This window comes from Eurytemora carolleeae, unplaced genomic scaffold (genome assembly GCF_000591075.1).
Source record: "Eurytemora carolleeae unplaced genomic scaffold, Eaff_2.0 scaffold996, whole genome shotgun sequence".
NCBI lineage: Eukaryota > Metazoa > Arthropoda > Copepoda > Calanoida > Temoridae > Eurytemora > Eurytemora carolleeae.
Genome location: NW_019396983.1, coordinates 1,225 through 26,219, shown reverse-complemented (window position 1 = coordinate 26,219; position 24,995 = coordinate 1,225). Strand labels below are relative to the sequence as shown.

At 32.5% G+C, this 24,995-nt stretch overlaps 3 protein-coding genes across 4 annotated transcripts; all 3 read right to left on the bottom strand.

The window, feature by feature from the left end:
- Window positions 1-499: 499 nt before the first annotated feature.
- LOC111710777 (ATP-dependent zinc metalloprotease YME1 homolog) lies at window positions 500-17,319 on the bottom strand. Its single transcript, XM_023484904.1, has 24 exons — window positions 17,257-17,319; window positions 16,315-16,366; window positions 15,594-15,675; window positions 14,518-14,580; window positions 13,813-13,870; window positions 13,104-13,200; window positions 12,022-12,088; window positions 11,142-11,233; window positions 10,572-10,693; window positions 9,595-9,680; window positions 8,756-8,852; window positions 8,063-8,129; window positions 7,442-7,547; window positions 6,857-6,975; window positions 6,670-6,778; window positions 5,573-5,687; window positions 5,021-5,160; window positions 4,438-4,533; window positions 3,685-3,768; window positions 3,007-3,180; window positions 2,530-2,633; window positions 1,971-2,072; window positions 1,182-1,249; window positions 500-1,116 (listed from the first exon to the last, which is right to left on the bottom strand). The coding sequence occupies exons 1-24, from the start codon at window positions 17,291-17,293 to the stop codon at window positions 1,055-1,057; spliced, it is 2,199 nt and encodes a 732-aa protein (XP_023340672.1). The 5' UTR covers window positions 17,294-17,319; the 3' UTR covers window positions 500-1,054.
- LOC111710773 (28S ribosomal protein S31, mitochondrial-like) lies at window positions 17,300-18,860 on the bottom strand. Its single transcript, XM_023484901.1, has 5 exons — window positions 18,811-18,860; window positions 18,502-18,627; window positions 18,209-18,314; window positions 17,817-17,905; window positions 17,300-17,588 (listed from the first exon to the last, which is right to left on the bottom strand). The coding sequence occupies exons 1-5, from the start codon at window positions 18,858-18,860 to the stop codon at window positions 17,417-17,419; spliced, it is 543 nt and encodes a 180-aa protein (XP_023340669.1). The 3' UTR covers window positions 17,300-17,416.
- Window positions 18,861-19,504: 644 nt separating this feature from the next.
- LOC111710779 (nuclear transcription factor Y subunit beta) lies at window positions 19,505-24,640 on the bottom strand. 2 transcript variants are annotated; one of them, XM_023484909.1, is made up of 9 exons: window positions 24,540-24,640; window positions 24,052-24,123; window positions 23,582-23,644; window positions 23,199-23,255; window positions 22,170-22,276; window positions 21,105-21,162; window positions 20,678-20,779; window positions 19,811-20,482; window positions 19,505-19,549 (listed from the first exon to the last, which is right to left on the bottom strand). In XM_023484909.1, the coding sequence occupies exons 1-7, from the start codon at window positions 24,597-24,599 to the stop codon at window positions 20,693-20,695; spliced, it is 504 nt and encodes a 167-aa protein (XP_023340677.1). In that variant the 5' UTR covers window positions 24,600-24,640; the 3' UTR covers window positions 19,505-19,549; window positions 19,811-20,482; window positions 20,678-20,692. The 2 variants fall into 2 exon arrangements, with proteins under 2 accessions (XP_023340677.1, XP_023340676.1); XM_023484908.1 differs by having other exon boundaries at window positions 19,811-20,779.
- Between the last annotated feature and the right edge of the window lie 355 nt (window positions 24,641-24,995).

Sequence of the window (24,995 nt, the reverse complement as noted above, 5' to 3'; positions counted from 1 at the left end):
AGAGATCACTAGCATGAAAATGAGACACTAGAAGCATTAAAGGGGCGCTCAATTGAAAGAAGGACATGTTCAATTCACAACACTATCTTTTAAACCAAATTGACTTTATGTGGAAGATAAAGTCGTTTTTCCTATGTATCTCTTGAAATGGCATGCCCTTTTATCAATGGAAAGTAAAATGAAATTACGTCTACAGTCCGTTCTCTTAAGAACTTCAATTATCAAAATTTCTTGGTCGTTTTAGTATACTCAATATTACTCCTCAAAAAGATACACTGTACACAGCTAAGAAATCTCTTTGGGAAGATTTTGAATTCTTGGAAACAAGTGTACAAAGAAAAATTTTATTTAACTTTCCAATGTTCTTAATATGTATCTGTTCCTTCTGTGACAACGACAGTTTCTTTTCCCTTCTCCGCTAAAGAAAGTTCCAGAAGTTTGGTAGCTTTGGTTTTCCCGCTAGATGGCGGGCCGGATATAATTATCAACGGCATTCTTCTTCTGAAAATATTTTAGATAAACTTTTATAACTGTGTGAATAGGTCAATACTTATGACTGCATAGAAGCATACAATTTGTCATTTCAACAAAAAAATTCATTCGTTTAAATTTTATTTTAAGGGTTGTCAGATATTCCCTCAAATCATCATTTGCCCCAAAAACAATTGTACGCTGAAAAAAAAACTAGGACTAGTAAAAAGTAACTTAGTCTAACCCCCAGGACTTATGAAGTAGTAAGATCAAATAATCCTGAAATATCATATTTTGTTTGCCGGTTAGTTAAATTAAATATGGCCATTAGCCAACTTTTATTGAAGCCGGACAATTATCGTTGAAGTTTTAGAAATCAGAAACCTTCATAACGTTAGCTTTGCAGAAATGTATAGTTGCTCTTACGTCAATAAATCTGAGCAGAATTATAAGATGAAACCTAATTCAATTATTAAATAATTACATTCATTCAACAAAATTTCATTTTACTGTTTTGACGTCCTCCCTTATTGTCTCAGTATGATGGTATAGAGCCTCTAACATGAACCAGGGTCAAGGGAGTTTAAATGATGTCAGCTCCTTCTGGTTTGAGGGGCCCCGGGGGACTAACAGGAGGGAGAGCTCCTAGAAGAATAATCCTTATTTTACTGCAAAACCTTTGTCTTAAATTTGAAAAACAGTTACCATACCTGTTCTTGGGGTGTCAGAAAATGGCAATCTTGGCGTGTTGTATCCAAGGACAGTGCTTGCAGATGGTCTGAATATGAATTTAAGAATATACACTTAAGATATCTTATGGGCAAAACATATATGCAACTTGTTATTTGTTAATCAATCAAAATTTTTAAAAATATATTCCTACAGGCGCGCATATCAGGCTAGGGGGCCTTAATGGGGAGGGGCATGCCCCTCCCTTAAGAAGACTTTCCATACCCCCTTTGGGGTGGGGGGCATAAAGTCCATCCTGTTTTGCAATTTAGCGATTCATGAATTCCCGGGATAGGGAAAGGGGGTTTATTAAGTATTTTTACACCACACAAAAACCAGACAATATTTTAGTTACCAAGGTAGTGGTATCAAGATGTGAGTACGTAGAAAAAAATCGACGATTTTTTACAAAGAGTATTTGGGATTTTTAAAATGATTTAAAACATCATGCCAAGTTTAAAACTAAGCAATACGCATTTAGCGAAAATGTTATCACCTTAATTAAAAAATGTTCAAAAATGGGCCAAATATTACGTTTTTTCTGGCTGCATGCGAAGTAGTGGATAAAAAAAGGTTGGGGATTTTACTAAATTTATTTTTATATCTATTCAAAAGAAAAAGTGCACCTCTGAACATCTTTACCGGGCCGGGGGCGTCACCTATGATTGAATAGTCCCCAAGGAAGGAGATATCTTTAAAGGTTTTAATTCAAATCCATTTTTACAAACTGACTTACAGATAAAATTAATAAATAATCAGTAATAGATTACCTTGCCGGGGGAGGACGCTTGTTTTCCAGAATTGTTTTTACATCATCAGAATCCAGGGTTTCATAGTGTATCAGAGCTTCAGCCAGCATATCTAACTCTTTCCTGAGACGAAATTTAATGAATATGAGCTGTCATTGAACCACTTTTTTCCCCGATTTAAAGTTAAAGATTAAGATCAAATTTTTTATCTGTTCTTACAAATTGTTTATCTGTTCTTACAAATTGTTTATCTGTTCTTACAAATTGTTTATCTGTTCTTACTAATTGTTTATCTGTTCTTAAAAATTGTTTATCTGTTCTTACAAAATGTTTATCTGTTCTTACAAATTGTTTATTTGTTCTTACAAATAATTTATCTGTTCTTACAAATTGTTAATCTGTTCTTACAAATTGTTTATCTGTTCTTACAAATTGTTTATCTGTTCTTACAAATTGTTAATCTGTTCTTAAAAATTGTTTATCTGATCTTACAAATTGTTTATCTGATCTTAAAAATTGTTTATCTGATCTTACAAATTGTTTATCTGTACTTACAAATTTGTTCTTACAAATTTCCAACCTGTGTGTTTTAAGTATCTGTGTAGCCCTCTTGTAGCTCTCATTCATCATCTTCGTGATTTCCAAATCCATGAGCTCTGTGGAGCCTGGAGCTAATTCATCCTTCTAAAAATAGTAGGATGATTTTATGTTCAAAGAAAAGGGTTGCTTAAAGGTAAATGTAATTTTAAGTAAACCTCCATGCAAAGATATCAATTCCTGATTTAAATTAGTACCCTTGTAACCTTAGTCTGATCAGAAAGATAATGTCGGACTCGACAAGAGATTAGGTCTGTGAATTTCTCAATTGTTTCTCATAAGCTAGAAATGAGCATATAATGTTCATTGTTCATACTTGATTAAACAAAGATTTTAAGGCTACCGTGTAAACTGTAAATCCAGAATTTCCATCTTATTATGAACGGTAACTTGAAATTAAGCTTTAAAGTTTAAACAAGACTTGAGCATTGAGCAATGATAAAGATGATTGTATCTATACCTGAACTACTCGGAGACCAATCTTCTCCGACATCCCAAGAGACTTCACCATATTCTCCGCAATATTAGTCGCGGACTGAAGATCTGAGCTAGCACCACCAGTTATCTTCTCCTTACCAAATATTAGTTCTTCTGCTGCACGACCTCCCATACCTACATCCATCCGGGCCAGTAGCTAATAAATAGGCTGGTTAATACAAGGTTCAAGTATGAGAATTTTCTATCAGAGTTCCAAGCATCCATTATTATTATTATTATTATCAAAAGACAACCCGTCGTTCAGTAAAGTTGGGACCGGCGCTCCTGTCCACCGAGCGTATCCATGGACAATGCCCCACATTGATTGGAAGAAGACTAATTGTTGGACGGTCTGCCCCAAACAGCCCATTTCTGGGACTATTCAGCATTTTACATGAACAGTTTGAGTCCTTTAAAAATTTCTTTAACATTAACCTTTTCAATCACTCTAGCAGTTAAAGTAAAAATCAGGATCCAGGACTTGACAAAAACCAAATCAAATCAGATTCAAGGTGCCCTCCAATGATGAAACTTTGTCAGCCATTGGTTAAACAGTAAGTTGGGTAGTTACATCTTGCTATATGTACTTTCATTGAAATACCAAATTGCTTTTTGTTTTTTATCAATTAAAACTAGACCTAACTGGATTAAAAATGCAAACCTGTGATTTTGTAACATGCCAAGAATCATCCTCAGGTAAGAAAGCTGTATGGCCTCCTGATTGTCCTTTAGCTACAATTGTCACCTTAACATCATCTTATCATTTTCTATGAATTTTGTAAAATATTTACAGTAACCATTGGAAGCTAGTTGTTGGGATATTTCAGGACTATTATTATAATTATTTTGTAGTATTTCAAATTCCAGAACAATGTTATCATGACTATAAGGGGTCAAAACTTTCATCAACTAGCAGTAGCTAATGTTGGTCTCATTAAAATCAAATCATTCTTTGAAGGGATAGTGTGAACCTTCCTAAGGTTTTAATCATTAAACTGAAATAAACTGAACTGAAGAGCTCTAAGTTAAACTTGTTATGATTACAAGGTGCGTTTTTAAACATTAAAACTTTAAAGTTTTTAGGCTTAACAAAATTCTATCTTAAAATTGCATGCTGGACAAGTTTGTTTCTGTCAAAAAAGCTGAATTTTTACTCTTATCAAAGATATTGAACAAAACGATTTTTCAAAAAGGAAAACGAAAAACGATTTTCTAATCGTTTTGACAAATCGTTTTGGTCAATTTCTTTGATCAGAGTACAAATATTGCTTTGTGCAAAAATACCAAAATTTTCTAGCATACAATTTTGAAATAAAATTTGCATCTCAGATTCTTGTAAAACCTTTGAACAGTTTTTAAACTTTAAAAGTTTAAAAACGATGCCCTTGAGTAGTTTTGAACCCCAGTTATTCACCTTATGTATCGGCTGAGCATCCTCTGTAAAGTATGCTACAAGTGTATGTCCAGCTTCATGGTAGGCTGTTATCTCAAGATCAGACTTCTCACGCACCTAGTTCATTTCTAGTTATTGGGGCTGTTATTGTCAACAAATCTTTCTTCATAGGAAATTACAACCATTGACAAATCCACAACATTTTAGATCAAGATCCGCAAAATTATGCGGATTCACGGATTCAGATCTAAAGGGCAAAATTTACCAAATACTGCAAAAAAAACTTTTCTCCAGAGCGGATCCAAGATCCGGATCCGGATCTGAATTACAATTAAATGGATTCTAAGCACTGGGCAGTACAAACAATACTTCAGATATCATTAAAAAAGATTTTTTTTCAATTTTACATTATATGCTACTACTTACCAGATCACAACTAACTAACTTTTACAATGTTATAACAAATAACTGTAAGCTAAAAATTGTATTGTTAAGAATGGTAAATGGTTCAGAAAAATTAGTGAATAAAAGCAAAGACATTTTTTCGCATAAGAAATAAGTTGTAATCTCTTATCAACCAATAAAGTATTTTATTCCAACTTACCCTAGATTTCCAATCTGTTCCAAGAACATGTTTATCATGACTGTATTCAAACTCTGCCATGCTGACCCATTCTTTACCGTCTACAGCAGCTCTTATAGCTGCTGTGTTTACCATATTTTGCAAATCTGCTCCAGAAAATCCTGAAATATTTCTTTAATGTCATGTAAGTCTCTTAATAGTCAAAATTCTTATGAAACTGAAGCTTATGGTAATGCAAGACTTAACCAATTATTATTATTATTAAAGGACAACCCATCATTCAATGAAATAAGGGTCGGCGCTCCTAGCCACCGAAACGTATCCATGGACTGACCAAACTGGTCACCCTAGGGAGAAGACTTACACTAGGGGATCCGCCCAAGACAGCTCCATTTCTGGAGACTCTCTAAAATCCAACAGGTCCTTTCAATATTTGACATGCTTTTAAACAATTTATTTAATATCTGTTCACGTTTTTCTATTTTTCATTTTCTATTTCAAGGGTATTTTATAATTGCTTTTGATATTTAAGATCCCTTTTATATAAACATAAATAATACTTGAAGAGCATACCTACTGTCATTTTTGCTAGTTTCTCCAAGTTGACACTATCATCATGCTTGATCTTTGCGAGGTACAAAATCAAGATCTCTCTCCTACCCTTGATGTCAGGGTTAGTCACCATTACCTAAACGATAAACAGGTTTTCTTTAAAGAATGAACAGTGAACACAAACGACAAACAAAGGTCCAGATGAAAAGACTAGTAATCGGAAAAGTTGTGGAATCTACAAATCGTTGATAGAGATCAATCTCCAATACCACATTCAACTATATATTCCCCAATGCTTTCCTAAGATCAGATTACAATAGATAGTAAAGTGTCTCAAAAAAACTGCTGCCATGTGATTCACATTCTTTATGTCCACTCAGTCAAAAATAGTTTAAATTCTAGAACATATATTTCAGAGTATTCCAAAATATAATTAAGAGAAACAAGGCATTTTGTCTTTGTTAAATTTTAAATTTTGTTCAGACAGAGTTTGGACATATTTTGTTCAGACAGAGTTTGGACATAAAAGTTTAGGAAAAAATTCTTGGTTTTGGACGTCAAAATAGAGGTCAGTGACTTCAGATCCAAAAAGTCCTTGATCTGTAAAGTTGAAAAAATATTAAAAAAATAAATTTAAATTGCCCTTTTTCCCTTGATTAAATTTGAAAGACTAAAAATACTACATCTTTTAAATTTCTTTGAAGTTAAATTCTGACTCGATTGTCCATTGAGAAGGGGTATAGCATGGTGCATGTTGAATTGAAAAATTTTTTTCTCGAGCCACCCGGCCCTAACGACCTTTTGTTGGAACATTTTCATAGAAAGACATTTTATGAATGGGTGCTAGAGCCTTTTATTTCAAGATTGAAGATCGGTGAAGTAAATATCAGATAGAATCTAGAAATAAACATGCATATATGATTTATTAAATAAAAAAATAATAAATAACCTAATGTGCGTAAAGTTTGCTCTGTCCATGAAATGTCCTATCTATGAAATGTCATATCTATGAAATATCCCATCTTTGAAATGTCCAATCTACGAAATGTCTTTCTATAAAATGATCCAAGACCCTGTACAATCTATATTGGTTAAGTGAAACTGATCTATTGATCTACCTGAGTATCAAATCTACCAGGTCGTAGAAGAGCTTTGTCAAGATCTTCTGCTCTATTAGTAGCACCAAGAACTATCACTCCCTCATTAGACATAAAACCATCCATCTCACTGAAAAGGAAGCCTATTAAAATCATGATTTTGATCAATTTAAAAAAAAATTCTTTGAAATGGTTTGCAATTTATCACCTGAGTAATTGATTGATTGTTTGGTTAGCATAAGGATGAAGCGCAGAACTTGTTCGTTTTGATCCAACACTATCAATTTCATCAATAAATATCACACAAGGAGCTCTGGCCTTAGCAGCCTAAAATATTGGGATTTCAAAGGATTAAATAATGCGTTAAAAAGGCATATTTATAAATCACGATGCAGAAGAACCGTAGAAGTAAAAGCGTGTAATACTTTACAAAAAAATACAAAAAAAGGGACGAGACTTTAAAAGATGCACGCCGTGGGATTCTCTAGCTGCGACGCTCAGCCCCTTAGCCTGTCCTAGCCGCAGAGCTTTGCTCAGAAAGTGTCTTAACCTAACCTTACCTAACCCTAAAATATATACTAATCTCTCTCTTTCTTGGAATTCAACGCAGGAAGTTCACGTAGCTTCCTTGGGCAACTGCCTTTATATTAAACATCTAAAAGTGATTATTTAGAAATTACAGAAAAATTTAAAGTAAAATTCAATTTTTGTAGCTTGTTGCTAGTTATATTAAATATCGGAGTCAGGATTAGAACCCGGATCATGTTGATCTCAAGCATTAATAATGTTAAACCTTGAAAAGATCCCGAACTCTCCGTGCCCCCTGTCCAACAAGGACCTCGTCGAACTCGGATCCAGTAGCATGGAAGAAAGGGACTCCAGCCTGACCGGCCACAGCTCTATATAAGGGCATCATTAAAGGGACTGTTAGCGTAATTTCAATTGACAATTCATGCAAAATTGACAATGCCTGATTTACAATGGTATCCTTAAAGATTGGAATATAACGGCGTTTTTCTAAGTCGAAAAGTGTTAGATTCTGATAATTTGTTCATCGTTTCTTAAAAGTAAGAAATGCACAAGTCACGTTTACAAAAAACACAAACAAAAATAAACAGTATAATGAATATCTAATTCATACTTGATCAGACAAAGCTTTTAAGGGAACCTTTGTAACTCGGGCATTGTCATTTTTGCATTGAGGAATGAGGGTGGGTCACATGAAATTACGCTTACAGTCCTTATAGTTTTTATCAAATCATGTTGGTAAGAAGAATCATTATTTGCTTTAAAATCTAGAATACAAAACAAAACTTATAACGTGGATTTCATAATATTAAAAATGGTAGAAATCGAAAAGAAAATTAATTCTAAATAATATCTTGATGAAAAATATTTCTGTTTGAATTAAAACCTGGCGAGCAGAGTTTTCCCTGTTCCTGGTGGACCAACCAGCAAACATCCTTTAGGCAGCTTTCCTCCTGTACATAACAATTCATTATTATCCTCTTATACAATGTACATATCATTTCATTACTATCCTCTTGAACATAACTATTCATTACTATCCTCTTGAACATAACAATTATTCATTATTATCCTCATGTACAATGTGCATAGCTATTCATTAGTATAATCTTATATGGTGTACATAACTGTTTATTATTATCCTCTTGTACAATGTTAATAACTTTTCATTTTTCTCCTCCTGTACATAACAATCTATTATGATACTCCTGTACGTCTGTACATAACAATTCATAACTAACCTCTTGTACAATGTATATAACTTTTCATAATTTTTTTTCCGTACATTATCATTCACTTCTTTCCTCACATCAAACATCAATTACATGCCTCTACTCTAATTTTCCAATTTCTTAAGTTTTGCTACCACCAGAGATGATGTAAATCTTTGTAATATTTCAAAACTTATTCTAAAAAACTCAAAGTTTCAAATATCAAAGGTGTACAAAATCAGGTTGCGAAGATATTTTTTTTAGAAGTTTTTACTTTCAAACTTTAAAAAAATCTTATTTTGCTATGACATCTCGGGGGGGGGCAGTATTGTGCTTTTCCCCTTAAAAAAGATGACCCTTGGACTCACCAAGAATACTGAATTTGTCTGGATTAACCAAGAACTCAACAACCTCCTGCAACTCCCTCTTAGCCTCGTCGCAGCCCTTCACGTCCTCGAAGGTCACCTTCAATGACAAATAATGCTTAAAGGGACTTAAAGAGACTGTGAGCGTAATTTCAAATGAACCTCCATGCTAAGATGGCACTGCCGAATTTACAACGGTGCCCTTAAAAGCTTGTATGAATTAAATATTCATGTTTCTGTATCCTAAAACTGTTTCATTTCATTTGCGGTTTCTCAGCTAAAGTTTGCGCATTTCTTGCTTATAAGAAGCATTGGCGAAACTCGTGGAAATTAAGACTTTTTGAGCAAGAAAAACGATATTTCCTTTCAAATTTCTTATTTGATTAAGGTTTCAAGGTAGCATTGTTAACCGGGCATTGTAATCATTGCATCGAGGGTAACTTATGGTTAACAGTTACTTAGCTAAAGTTATCAAGAGATTTTTACAAAAGTGATTTAAAGATTTATCTCATAAAAGTGGAAGGAATTTGGCAGAATTATAATCCTTTCAAGATATAAAATTACACTAACTTCAATTACTCATCTCAGATAATAGTTTAAGGTTACTGTTGTAAATCAGGCATGTAACTCTTAAATAATGGGAAACTAAAAATTACAGTTAACAGTCCCTTAAAACTTTGAAGTAAAAATTTATATAAAACATTGTTGTTTTAAAAAAAAAGTTTTATAGTGACAATGAAACTCTTAGAAATGAATTGTTGAAGAAAAAAAACCTCCTCGACACTCAAGGTTTTAAATCTCTATCAGAAATATTTTTAGAAATTACTTGTTTCAAACCTTACCTCTATTTCCTCTGGAGAAATCTCGTTTCCTCCCTTAGTAATGTTCATGGAAACATTAAATACTTTGCTTAGAGATATCACCAGAGCTAAGGGGGCATAAACCTTCCATTTATTAGAAACCAGGGGGTTTAATCCTCCCTTGGTAATATTCATGGAAACATTAAATACTTTACTCAGAGATATCACCAGAGCTAAGGGGGCATACGCCTTTCATTTATTAGAAACCATGTGGTTTAATCCTCCCTTAGTAATATTCATGGAAACATTAAATACTTTACTCAGAGATATCACCAAAGCTAGGGGGGCATAAACCTTTCATTTATTAGAAACCAGGGGGTTTAATCCTCCCTTATTATCCCATGATAACAATAAATACTTTATTCAGAGATATCACCAGAGCTATTGGGGAATAAACCATAATAATTAGCATGATGCTTTTTAAAACTAGTAAAACTAAGGGGCACATAAAATTTAATTTTATCAGAAATCAGGAGGACACATTCATCAGTAAAACTAGCAGAGCTGGGGGGTGGGGGGAGGGCTAATTCTTTAATACTCCATAAAACTAGGGAAACTAAGAAGGATGAAAAAAAAAGATCTGAAAGCTTTCACATTAACATGAACCAGTTTAAACTTGAATAAAAAGGGACATTAATTAATTATGAACAAAAAATGAGCAAAGCTAAGAAGCGTATTTAACCCTTTTTTAATAATTTAACTAGAAGGATGTCCATTAAACTTGATTAGATTCAACATAGCTGTATAATTTGTATCTTGTAATACATTTTATCAGGGGTGTATAGAATTCAGAATTTTGATGATTTGGGGGAAAAAATGAAAAATTCTTTTTGATGCTTTTTACCCAAAAATTCATCGAGTTTCCATAATTCAGCAAATAAAACCAGAAAAAAGTGATTTTTCGAGAAAAAATGTACACCCCTGCATTTTAAATAGAATTTAAGAAAAGTTTAGCTTTCCTACGATGACGAGTAGGCTTGCAAGATTGTGAATTCTATTCCACTCAAACCATTTCTTCTTTTCTCCTTTTCCTGTCCCTCTCTCTCCTTCCCCATCCAGTCGGTCCTTCCCAGAGGAAAACCTGAAGGGGGGAAAATTTGAAACCTTGTTGATAAATTTTAATTGAAATTGACTTATTGATAGGAAAAATATCAATGTCTTTCTAGGAGGATTCCATTCTCTTAGAAAAGGATGTTATGTACTTTACCAAGCGGAAACTTATTAATTGTGCAATTTCCCAAGCTGCAAATTGTCACTTGGGAAATTGTCACTTGGAAAATTGTCACTTGGGAAATTGTCACTTGGGAAATTGTCACTTGGGAAATTGTAACTTGGGAAATTGTCAATTGGGAAACTGTCACTTGGGAAACTGTTATTTGGAAAATTATCACTTGGGAAATTATCATTTAGGAAATTGCCACTTGAGATTGAACATTTGGGAAGTAGTCACTTGGGAAATTGTCACTTGGGAAGTAGCCCTGTGGAAAAGGCCATTGGGAAAGTACCTAACACCTTGGAAAAGTACCTACCCGGCAGCGTAGGAGAGAAGGGCAATGTTGACCTTCTCCTTCTCTTTAGTCGGTAAATCTATATGCTTCAAGATATCATTCAGGGCCTCAGTCTTAAAGTAACAATAAAAATGTAAAGATCTGAAAGTTAACCCGATATGGAACCCCCAGAGCGCTCTCAGAATGCAGCGCATCACCTTGCGACCTGGAATCCATCCTGGCTTGAGCACAATAATGCACTAGAGATACAAGATCAGGAACCAGATTTAATAAATAACGAGAAGTAGCTGAACCGGGCAGACGTAGTTCAACAACTTTCATTATGCGTCAGTTCATGCTGGACTGAAGTAGTTGAACCATGCCTGCACAGTTCAACCATGTCTCGCTGATCACTAAATCTGAGGCCTCATTTAAAGAACTTGCACCGCGTAATTTAATAACCAATAACCGGTTCCCATTGATCGCCGACTCAAATCTCAAAAATACTTAAAATTTCCAGCTTAAAAGCACATGTTTGAACCGCGCGGTTCAAATTCTTTGAATTCGGCCTCTGGTCCCTGACGCTGCTTTAGAATTTAGTTTTGAGTCTAAATCCACAAGTCCCAATGTTAGACACGACTTGGAACGTTTTGTCGAAGTTTTTATTGGATTTACTTTAAGAAAAATTAGTCCAATGTAAAGGCTCGCGTCGTATATTTGTTTAATAATCCTATGGAAGAAAAACGTGCACTTATGAATAAAATAGGTGGAAAAAACCTTTGCTTTGATTCCAATTTTCATTTTTTCCCTTAGAGCATCAACCCCCCCCCCCCCCCCCCCCAATTTCAATGGTATTTGGGTTCCGGAACCTAGCTGTATTCCTGTCCGCAATTGTTTGATTAAATAAAACAAATATAAGTACCTGTAGTTTAGACCCTGAAGAAGTTTTCAGTGTTGTGAACGGTTTATCTGTAGTTGACTCGCTTCTTCTAGAAAATTCAAGAAAATTTTTTAAAATAGTTTTATTTGAATCGCTTCTTCTGAAAATTGAAGAAAATTGAAGAAATAGTTTGTTGAATCACTTCTTCTAGAAAATTGAAGAAATAGTTTTAGATGAATCGCTTCTTCTAGAAAATTTAAGAAAATTGAAAAAATAGTTTTATTTCAATCGCTTCTTCTAGAAAATTGAAGAAAATTTTAAAAAATAGTTATATTTGAATCGCTTCTTCTAGAAAATAGAAGAAAATTGAAGAAATAGTTTTAGTTTAATCGCTTCGTCTAGAAAATTGAAGAAAATTGAAGAAATAGTTTGTTGAATCACTTCTTCTAGAAAATTGAAGAACTAGTTTTAGATGAATCGCTTCTTCTAGAAAATTTAAGAAAATTGAAAAAATAGTTTTATTTAAATCGCTTCTTCTAGAAAATTGAAGAAAATTGAAAAAATAGTTTTTTTTAAATCGTTTCTTCTAGAAAATTTAAGAAAATTTTTAAAAAATAGTTTTATTTGAATCGCTTCTTCTAGAAAATTGAAGAAATTGAAGAAATACTTTCAGTTGAATCGCTACTTCTAGAAAATTGACGAAAATTGAAGAAATAGTTTTAGTTGAATCGCTTCTTCTAGAAAATTGAAGAAATAGTTTTAGATGAATTGCTTCTTCCAGAAAATTTAAGAAAATAGTTGAAAAGGCCCAAGAAACATTTATTATCTTTAAAAACATCATTTTCCTTCAAATGTACAACAGTTTACGATGAATTGAGTGAAACAACAAATTTTTAGGGTAAAATCAGTTAGGAAAAGGGGGGGGGAGAACTTGCCATTTGATGTCCAATTTTAAATTGGTTTCCCTCAAATCTTTCAAAATAATTTTTCAAAACAACACCCCAGTCGTTGTATCAACAAAAATTGAACATAACAGAAGTTTCTTCGATTATTTTGAACCCTCTTTAAAAGCGCGCGTAGAAAGAAAGTATAAAGGGAAGAAAACAAATAAATGTCTTATATACTTGGTTTTGAACCCCCTGGCAGTGGTGAGGAAAGGGCTGGAGTTGGATCCAGAAGGAACTATACCATGGAAAGGTGTATTTCCTAGCAATGTTTTATCTAAACATTAAGGCAATCAATGAATCAATCAATCATTAGCAATATTTCAATATATCAATCAATGGCAATATATCAATATATCAATCAATAGCAATATATCAATATATCAATCAATGGCAATATATTAATATATCAATCAATGGCAATATATCAATATATCAATCAATAACAATATATCAATATATCAATCAATAGCAATATATCAATATATCAATCAATAGCTTTATATTAATACATCAATCAATAGCAATATATTTAATATGATCAATATATTAATTTATCAATTTATCAATAATTCAATACTAAACCAATAACCTAATCAATCAATATATTTATCAATTAATTTATAATTAAATCAATCAATGATTAATAAATCAATTTTTGAACAAATATATTTAAATGTTTCAATCACTAGTTTAGTCAATTTTTTATCAATTCATGAACATATCAATATATCAACTAAATATCAACCAATTATCAACCAAATACCAACCAATAAATTAACCAGTCATTCAATCAATCAATCAATCTATCATTCACTGAATTAATTCATTTAACAATCAATCCATCAGAAAAATTCATCAACCTTGAGTTTAAAATAAAAAAGTTTACTTTGTGTTTTCTGTAAGATAGAGTATGCTACCCCTATGTTCTCTTCTAAGCTCGGTATCTGTATAAATGTAATATTAAAAAATCATATTTGTTTATTTTCAACTTTTTTTCCACTATGTTTAAGAATTTTTCATATATTTAGTTGTAAAATATTGACGTTCACGTCATCTAGACAAATGTTCATAGTTCATAAATAATTTGCGATTCTTTCCGTAATTTGATTTTACAACAACAACAAAATCAGACTTTACGGTGCGAGAACTATTTAAATACTTCAAGTTCAATATTACTTGGTCTTACACTTTGTATCGAATCAATTCATTTTTAAGACATTTTTTTAATTTTGATTTCACAATATTTAATAAGTAGATTCACCGGTAATTAAGTATTTAAGTATAGACCGGTATTTCTTGATAGAGACTTAAATGGACTATAAGCGTAATTTTAAGTGACTCTCTTTAAAGTGTTTAATTTTGATCATTCCTATGTTTTTTCTCGCTGTAGATATGCCTTTAAAGAGAAACCACAATTGAAAATGATCAGTTTTCGAAATTATAAATTAATATATTTTCATACTTGTTGTGAATCGAACATTATGGAGTGTCACTTAAAATTAAAATTACAGTCCTTTTGATACATTTTTTTAAAAGAAAATAAAGACTGTCCTTCCGGTAATAACATAACTTATTAAAAATTACAATATTCCTTGGTTAAATTTCTAGATTTCAGCACAGTATTCAACTCTGCTGCAGTTTTCTGCGTAAGCACCTAGAACACAGACATATTTATATTTTGTTTAATAATATTCATAATAACTTGCATCAAAGAGATTGTTCAGCTATTTAGATATTGTTAGAAGTACAGGGTTACCCACAAAGAATGATACTATAAAGACGACCTATGAAAATATGACTATTCCAAGAATAATTTAAGTCTTCTGTTTAAAAATAATCTTTTACTTGCTTCTATGTATATACTTAGCTTGTCTGCTTGTCTGTCCATTTGTATCCAATAAAAGTCAAAACGGCTAAACTGATCGTACCCAAATTGTGTGGGACCTAACATGAACCCAGGGGAGGTTTCTGATTGATCAAAATTTGCCTCCAAAAGATTCAATTTCCTTAAAATTTTGAAAATCCACGGATTTTTTCAGAAAATCCGCAAACTTTTTTCGTTTTTGTTTTACAATTTTTACAAAAAGAAAATGTTCACAATTTAAATAGAAGATGGGCGCAAAGCGCCCTTAAAGTCTAGCTTTATAAAATATAAAAGAAAGAAACAAGTTTACAGTTGCAGAGAATCATAAATATCAGGAAATAGACAGGATAAATTCTTTAAGGTCATTTCTGAAGTCTCATCCATTGTGGGTAACCCTGTACTAACTATTGAACAAAGAATTCTAAAATATCGTCTTTTCAAATTTCAAAATTCAAAAAAGATTTTTAAAAATGAGTTTTTAAGTTTTTTATTTTTTTGCGTTTTTTGCTGTTAATTTTTATGATTTCTTTTCATAAAGTCGACATAACCAGAAAACCCCGGAATTTATTGACAGTTATTTAGACGACTTAACATATTATAGATCTCTGGTAATATTAAACGCAAAATAAAGGCAAAACACATTTTGGAATTAACAGGACTAGGGCTATTGTGTCAGTATCGTTTTATTTATCATATTTGTAAAATTAGATTGCAAAGTCGTTTGATTAATTATAAATCAATTCCGAGTCTTTCTGGTCATGACTGTTTTTTTTTGCGAAGTGCTAAATATATGTAAGTGTCACCTTTATTTCTTCCTGAGATAGACATTCAATTCGTCTAATTGTCTCCATCAGGCTTGCATCACAGGCAGAAGACACGCTAGGCCTAAAGGAGATGTTAAAATTTCATAATTGGCCTTAATGGGATTGTCTAAGGTTGATCAATATTGGAACTAAGCCAACTGTCCACCGGGGGTTGCTGCGTTTTTACATAAAAAAATTGAAATAAAAAAATTCAAAATCGCCCATACGGTTGCGAATTGACGATTTCATACCGGAGGAATCATCGTAAATCCCCCCAAAATAATATTTTGAATAATTTGATGCTATAATTCACTTTCCTGGAATTATGCTAAATTCAAATCTGAAAAGTTATTGCCAAATAACGGTCCAAAAATCCCTTATTTAAGTTTTTATTGAGTTTCTCTAACTCATTTAATTTTCATTTTTTAGCGCTTTTCATATTTGATTTCAGAACATCAAGTTTTAAAAAAAATTATGTATAATATGAAATTTTTCAAAATATTTTTTTGAAGGGTAATTTCTCCTATATTAAATCGTCAATTCTTAACTGCATGGATAATTTTAAATTTTTTTATTGTAATAATTTCTTTTAAGTGAAAACGCAGAAACCTCAGGTGGGGGGGGGTAGCTGAATTCTAAAAAAAGTCACAAATTAATCCCCTTTACAGCTTCCTCTTCATTTTAAAGTTACTGTAAGCGTAATTTTTAATGTACGTCTCACCTAGTTCTGTAGGAAGCCCTGGACCCTAACAGATTGTTAGCCTGGGGCAAACCTAAATAGGAAAAATATTTTTTTAAATATAAATGGAAGCTCTGCTGGTGACGCTTAAGTCAAGGACGTTCATTATCAAGATCACACTTTTATTAAACAAAACTTCTCGTGAGTGCCGATGGGTGGGATTGCCTGGGGCCAGCGATTCTCTTAAAATAAATAAATATATTCAGGTCCCCTAGGAAGTCACACCCATCAGACCCCGAACGATACGTGAACATTGAACAACCACGCCTGGGGTCGTCTGTTTGAAATACCGCTTAGGACATGTTCTATTACTGAACCCTGGATGTAAGCGTACCGGGTGTTGGGGTTTTCGGGAACTTGGGTGAGCCGAGTCCCAAGGTTTACCTCCACCAATATATAGTATTATAAGAATAAGAATAATTATAAGATCTGAAAGGGAACCCGACATGGAACCCCCAGACCGCCCTCATGGTGCAGAGCATCAACATGCAGTCTGCAGCCTGGAATCCATCCAGGCTATCACACAATGTTTAACGCCCGTGTGATAGTGATACATTCCTAGTGGCTGGCAGCCCGAAGGCCAGTTGCGTATCAAGCAACCACCCATAACGGTAACCCAAGTGCAGGCCCGTGGAATAAGGCCAGCCGGTCTACCTATACTAGTATATAAATGACGAAAGGTTAAACAACCTAGGGTCAAAAACGAGACCAAGGTTAAAACGACAAATTTTTTTTTCAGAGAGAAGGCGATGAATTAAGAAAAATACATCTTCTTATAAGTTCAGTTTTAGCTTTCCTCATAAGTGGAATGAGTTAAACTGAAACTGATAAAAGAGAAATGAACGAAATTAATGATATTAATATTATTTTTATTATTATTAATAAAGGGTATGAGATACAGGAGAAAGTTTATGTTTGTCTCACCTGACGTTATCAGGTTAGAGTAGGTGAAACTTAACATTTTAAATCTGAAATTTTAGAATTTTTAATGTTCATGAGCTGGCTTACTTAGAATGATTTTTTCCAGTATTGTTAAAACTGGCTGACTTGATAGTCCGCCATTTATAAAATGGCTGCCACATCTTCAAACTTCTTTGCTCTGATTTTGTTCTGCCCATAGTCCCTGATGCACCAAAATCTCATTAATTTCTGCGCGTTCAAAATATGATTTGAACCATAAGATGGTTTTCTTCTTATACTCTACTGAGGCGTAGGGGTTCTTTGACAATCCGACACAGATAAGCTCCATAAAATGTCTGAAATAATAAAAATAAACTCCATAAACTGCCCAACATAATTGTATTTATAAATTTGCAATAAGTTCTTCATAAAGGGAAAGAAATGACTTAATTGAAAATAAATAGCTCCCTTAAATTATATTATCAGCAAAAATGTACTTCAATTAAGTTATCCTCTCCATAACTATTTATTTCATTTATTTTTCGTAAAATATTGACTTAACAATGGAAAAAACATTTAAAAACCTGATTGGACCGGAAGCTGGGCACCAGGGCTGTAGATGTTGAGTTAAAAATACATGATGATGAAACTTTTCTTCGGCATATTCAAGATCCTAAATAATTTGTGAAATCAAAAACTAAATCAAATAAAATCAAATTTTAAAGATTAATCTTGGATAGGTACTTTGATATTCCATTCAAAGCGCCAAGATCTTTCTTCAAGAATTTATTTTAAAAGAATAAAAAGGTAATTTTTAGTAATTTATCGTGCTAGATGTAAAGTTTTTTTTTCAACGGTTAAGAATCAAACGACCCCTTAAATCCTAAAGTTAGTAAATGGTTAATCCTTCGTTCTCTTTTATTTTACGTAACCATTCCCTTTAAAATTTCGAGGATAACCTTTAATTAATGAATACCTGCTCATTATCTATAGGAAATTTCCAAAGTTTTCCTTGTTCTGTCCATAGGATATGTTCTTCAAGGGCGTTCCGGGGGGATGGAGTTCCCAGTAGCTCAAGCTCTCTAATCAATCAATCAATCAATCAATCAATCAATCAATCAAACAACTAAACAACTAATAAATTAATCAGAAATTAATTAAATAATTTACAAAAAAATCAATCAATCATAAATCATTTAATTTACAAACACTCAATCAAAAAACAAACAAGGTAACCAAATTGATTTTTATATCGTCAAAAACACTGACCTCTGCACACATTTCCTCCACGTTGTCAATACTTCTTGAGGCTCTGCGGAGGCTGGCAGAGGCTCAGTAAATATTCCTAAAGGCTGGCCTCCGAATATGTCCTTCGGGACATAACTGGCCTCATCGCTGAAAGAAAGCAAATAAAACTTAAACATTAGCACAGTTCCCACAGGTCAAAAGGAGAATGATTATGAAGTCAAAAAACTTTAAAGGTGGGAGAAATTATTAAATTGCGTTTTGCTTACAGAATTCCCTTTCTACTTTTTACCAGGAGTTTTGTTAAACCTCCAGTTCTAATCATAGATTTACCTGTCTCCAGTTCTAATCATAGATTTACCTGTCTCCAGTTTGAATACCATAAACCATTCAAATTCGTTAAAAATGTAAAATGATATTTTCCTTCAAGTTTAATTCCTTCCAGAGCATTTTTCATCTTGCCAACTTTTTTAACTTGATTTACAGAACCTCCTAAAGAAGATGTTGTGAACTCCTGACTTTAAAATAATTATAACATCTAATTTTATGTCTCTACTTTACAATTAGTAAAGGACTTGACAAGACTTGGTACCTCAAAATTACAATGTGTCCCAAAAAAAACTTTTAAAAGAAAAAAGTGAAATACAGGGTGCCCCAAAAAACCTGTACTGGATCGAATGGTGTAAACTAGAGCCTTCCATCATTCTTGGAGTTTTCAATCAAGTTTAAAGGGTTGGAATTCTTCATTCATTCTATCATCCATTTTTTGTAGATATCAAAAGTGTCCAAAATCGTCAATATTGGTCCAAAATTGAGGCTCTACACTTCAAAAAAATGTTGGGACACATTGTAATTATTTTGTAAAATAAAAGCTGAAAGTGTAATAATGTTGAATGGCCCTCGCCAAAACAAGTTAAAAATTCAGTTTTTTACCTTGGTTTGGTTTGGCAAGTTTTGGTTCCTTTGCTGGTGCTTTCCCTGCTTTAGATTGGATGGCAGAAAGAAGAGAAGAAAGTTTTTTTCTTCCTTTTTCACTTTCAGATTCATCTGTGCTGAACGCGACCACTCGAATCTAGAAAAAATTTCTTTTAAAATGTTTGTTTCATTTTGGTTTCCGACTATATTTCAGACAGTTCAGACTCTTGAAAGATTCCTAGATATAAAAAGCCAAAAGAGAAAAAAAATGGCGCCGTGTCAAAGTGGCTAGTCTTTTTTTTACTATATAGTCATTAGTCATCTGGGGTAATGTTAGGCTTTCTGTTGCGTCACAGGTTCAAACTTGCTTAATTTCTTTTCATATAACCAAAAGTGCAACAATTAAACAATCTGTAACCTGTGATTGTCGTAAAAAAGATGAGAGAGCAGAAACTGATCTATGACGAAGCATTGTTTTCCACTTTTTTCTCTGAAATCTTAAATTCAAGTAATTACCGTTAGTACAATACTGTCTGCTGTACTGTACTGCAATTAAACAGTAGTACAACATACAAACATTATTCTGTACATCGTCTACGTTCACTGTACAGTGCACAGTGTACACACGCATTAATTTTATAATTTTCAATTGAGGAAACATTTCATCCAAACTTTGTACTTTGATTTGAACAAGTTAAAGCTATTTCATAAAAAAATGAATTGCATATTTTTCTGTGCTTAAACAAACGTTAAGTGTAAAATTTCGTTTATGAAACTTAATCCTTCTCCTAAAATTATCATAAAACTATCATTTTTTAATTAAGTTTTAATTTTGTTACAAAGCACAGCTTTGTAAGTTTTAGTCTCGATTTTTATTGAAAATAAATGACATGAAAAATACATTATGACGAAAAAAGTTAATTTAGGAGATCTTATTCACTTGGTTAATGTTTTCAAGATTTTACAATTTAGCTACTATGTCCAATTACTTTAGAATTCTTCCTTATTTACAATATTAAAAATAGAAATTAAATGCCCCCTTGTATGTTAAGAGTTCTTCCAATCAGAGTTGAGTTCTATGAAACCATGGCTGGAAAGAATGTAGGAACAGGGGTGTATATTTTCAAGATTATTGATGCTCCGGGAAAATAAAATGAAAAGTTTGGCGTCAAAAAGGCACGTTTTTTCCCCCATTTTTGTTTTCCCAAATCAGCGAATAAAACCCGGAAAAAACTTCTATGGGGAATAAGATTTTAAAATGATTTTTTAAAGAAAGTATCCACCCCTGGATAGAGCAGATTTATCCGAGTTGGAAAGGTTGGCTGGGGTAGAGCAGGACCTCACCGTCCTGTGTCGTCAAACTTTGTAGCTGGCTAGCGGTCATCACCTGCAGAATGTTCATGAAATTTTTAATAAAATACATTTATTATTCCGAAAATGTTTCAAATTTTCCAAATGCGAAAGCTACACGAAAACATTTCAAATAAGTCAAAAAAAAGTTGGAAAAATAATAGAAAAATATTTGAGATGAAAATTTCATGAATAAATGTTTCGTTTGAAAGAAATTTCTTTTCAACAGTTTTTTGGACAAAATTAATTGCAGGCTTTACTCTTTAACTATGAAAAAAATTAATATAAGATACTTACTTGGTTTAGATACAACATAGATATGTTTAAGTTTGGTTAAAAAGACATTGATACAAGTTTCCTACCTCTGTTCCAAGATTACTGAGCTCTGCTTCTATCTGTCTCTCACCCTTCATCGCCTCCCTTTAATCAACCCATATCTTTTATCAAGTATTATTTTACTAAATCAATCAATATCTCAATAAATCACTCAATTAATCAATAACTCAATCAATCAATAGCTCAATAAATAACTCAATTAATAACTCAATATATATGACTCAATAAATAACTTAATAAATCAATAATTAAGCACTAAATTAATCAATAACTCAATCAATCAATAAATAGCTCAATAAATAACTCTATTAATAACTCAATATAAAACTTAATAAATAACTTGATAAATCAATAAATTAATCACTAAATTAATCAATAACTCAATCAATCAATAACTGAATCAATCAATAACTCTATCAATCAATAACTGAATCAATAACTCAATCAATAACTCAATCAACAACTCAATCAACAACTCCGTCAATATTTCAATCAATAACTCAATCAATAATTCAATCAATAACTTAATCAGAAACTCAATCAATAACTTAATCAGTAATTCAATCAGTAACTCAATCAATAACTCAATCAATAACTCAATCAATAACTCAATCAATAACTCAATCAATAACTTAATCACTAACTCAATCAATAACTTAATCAGTAATTCAATCAGTAACTCAATCAATAACTTAATCATTAACTCAATCAATAAATAAATCAATAAAGAAATCAATAAATTAATCAATAAATTAATCACTAAAAAAAAATTTTTTTTTAAACAATAAACCATAGTTCAAATAACTAAATCAATGACTCAATCTGTCAGTTAAACAAACAATAACTAAATCAATAAAGCAATCAATAAATTAATCAATAAATTAATTAATCAATAAATTAATTAATCAATTAATCAATAAATCAATCAAAAAATAATTAAAACAATCAAAAAAAAATCGATAAAAATCAATATAACAATAAATGACTAAATTAATAAAGCAATCAATATAACAATTCATAAAACAATCGATAAATCATGTAATAAATCAATCGCTAAATCAGTCAATCACTAAATATAGATATGAATATTCCTATATTTCTGCAGGTACAGTTTGAGTGGTTCAACATAGTTGTCGAATCCCAGGGAGGACATTGCGAACAGGATATCCTCACCATTGATCGTCTTACGCTTCTCTGCCTTTATAGTGCATAGATTAGTGATAAGAAACATTTATCCAATATCTATTTATTATGCTCTATTTAATCTATGATGGCCCGAGATCTTTTCATTGATAAGTTTACCATAGTCGCAGAATTTAATTCAGTGTAAATATTATGATGTCAATAGCGGATTTAAGACTTGATGATTTGCGGATTAGAGACTTTAGGTCCCGTCATCTTTAGAGTTTTCCCATTTGATATCGAGTTCAGCCTAATTTCAATCAAAAAATTCACCACTCAGATATAAAAGTAATTAACCATATAAAATGTTCAGTAAGTTATATTCATCTAACAAAAATATGATATAGATTGATGTACAATGTGTTTGAGAAGATTTAGTATAAAAAGCTGTTTCTGTTTTTAATTATAGCAGTATTGAATAACCATTGCTCTCACTCCGTTAAAATATCGTTAGGAACTCAAAAAAAATAGTTTAAAATGTTCACAATTCACTAACAAGTCACCAAACTTCGAAGAAATCGCATTTATCGCTTACACCTCGTTAAATCCCTTTAACCACAAAAATATCGTTAAAATATCCGGTATATTCCTAGAGAACGATTTTTGGCCCCCCCCCCCCTCCTATCAATTTTTACATGGATCTTACAGAAAGTGTCTCAACTTAACCTAACCCGTGGCCGCAGCGCTCGGCCCCCTAGCCCATCCTAGCCGCAGCGCTCAGCCCAGAAAGTGTCTTAACTAACCTAACCCGCTCGGCCCCCTGGCCCATCCTAGCCGCAGCGCTCGGCCCAGAAAGTGTCTTAACCTAACCTAACCCTAAATAATAATAAATAAATACTAATTTACTAATTTAGTCATGTACAAAATTGATAGGAGGGGGGGCCGGGGGGGGGGTCCAAAAATCGTTCACTAGGACAGACCCAAATCTCCAAACAAACCTGGCATCTCTCACTAGCTTCACTCGTGATGAAGGATATAAACTCAGAAACGCACTCCTGGAAGCCAAACCAAAATAAATAAACGATTTTGAAGAAAAACTGCAAAATGGAGCTTGTTTAAATATCAATTATGAACAAGCTTTACTTTCAAATTAGTCAACCAAGTATTTGTTATAGATTTACGGGTAGGAATATTTCATTTAACCAAAAAGAATTAGGTTTGACTTATTTTGTGATTACAAAGAAATTCTTAATATATTTTGTGGAAGTTGTGGCGTTTGTAAAATTGGCAAGAAATAAATATTGAATAAAAGATATTTAATCTATATTTACGAAATCGAAATTTTAATATATTTTTTATCTTATTGTATTTGCTTATGTTCCTGAACACACTCTCTCGCCTCCTTGGCCACCTTGCCGGCAGGAGGGACCACCTTCTTCATCACCTAGTTTTAACAATAGATTAGATTCAGAGGTGCAACTTGGAGAGTAAACGGGGGGGAGGGGGGCAACCTTCTTCATCGTCAAGTTTTAACAATAGATGCATGGACTCAACTAGGAGAGTAGAGGAGGGAGACTACCTTCATCATCACCTAGCTTTAACAATTAGGAGGGGGTATATAAGCCTCAAATGGGGGCAACTAGGAGAAAGAAGATTCCGAGGCGCAATTAGCAGAAGAAAGAAGGGGTCTACATTTTTTATAAAAAAACCTAATAAAATAGTTTTGACCTAATTCTTTAAAAAAAACCGACAATTCTTAACATGATGATAACTGAAGTGTCTACTAAGCGTACTACATAGATAGCTTCAGCATGAGTTTTATGTTGATAAACGGTTTTGTTTAAAAAATACCTTGGAGATATTGTAAATCGGTAAGAACCTGTCCTGCTCCCTTAGTTCCCCTTCTCTTGGACTATCATCATCCTATTTTTCAAAAGGTAAATTGTGAAATTTGATGAAGGGGGAGGGTGGACTAACATCTAAATATTAATTTTACGTTGCTTGTAATAAAATCTGTAGTTAGCCAAAAAAAATATTATTTGAATGTCTCTAGTAACCTTTCTATTGAAACCTTTCCTACATGCAAATTTTTTATAAAGCTATCATTGGGTGTCCAACTGAAAATTAATTGCTTCCAATTGAGGATACTAATAAAGGAACTTAAATATTTACGCAACAAGCAGACTCAAGAGAAAATTGTAAGAATTTAACACATTTAAAGTTAATAAAACCACAGTATCTTCATCGTAGTGGCTAACATCATGATTAAAGCTATAAAATGAGACAGGGGTTTCTATGAAATTACTTCTGTGAAAACTATTAATAATAAGAATACATACATCCTCCTCTCTCTGTTGAATGATGTATTGTCCAGACTCTAAGAACTTATCGTCGCCCATCTTTCTGAGGAGTAAAAATCTTAAGTTTATTTATCAAACGTACAGGGTTACCCACAAAGTATGCGACTTTAATAAACACATAAAATGCCTTTTGTAATATATAAATAAATATGATTTTGTTTAAAATAGTTGAAATTTAGGTCATTTACAAAATTGATGGAAGGGGGTGGGGGACGGGGGAGGGTGTTCAAAATTGTTCTGCAGGGCAGACTCTATGGTAAAATGATGAAGACACGTCTACATTTTACTAATCTTATTTAAGCTGTAATTATTTAAATAACTTTAGAGTTTCATCATCATTGTAAAAATTTGTAGTTTTGTAAATAATACATAGAACGCGGCAATGTCTTGGTTTCGCGCTTTGGCTTTATCTTTCTGCGGAGAGAAGCTTCAATA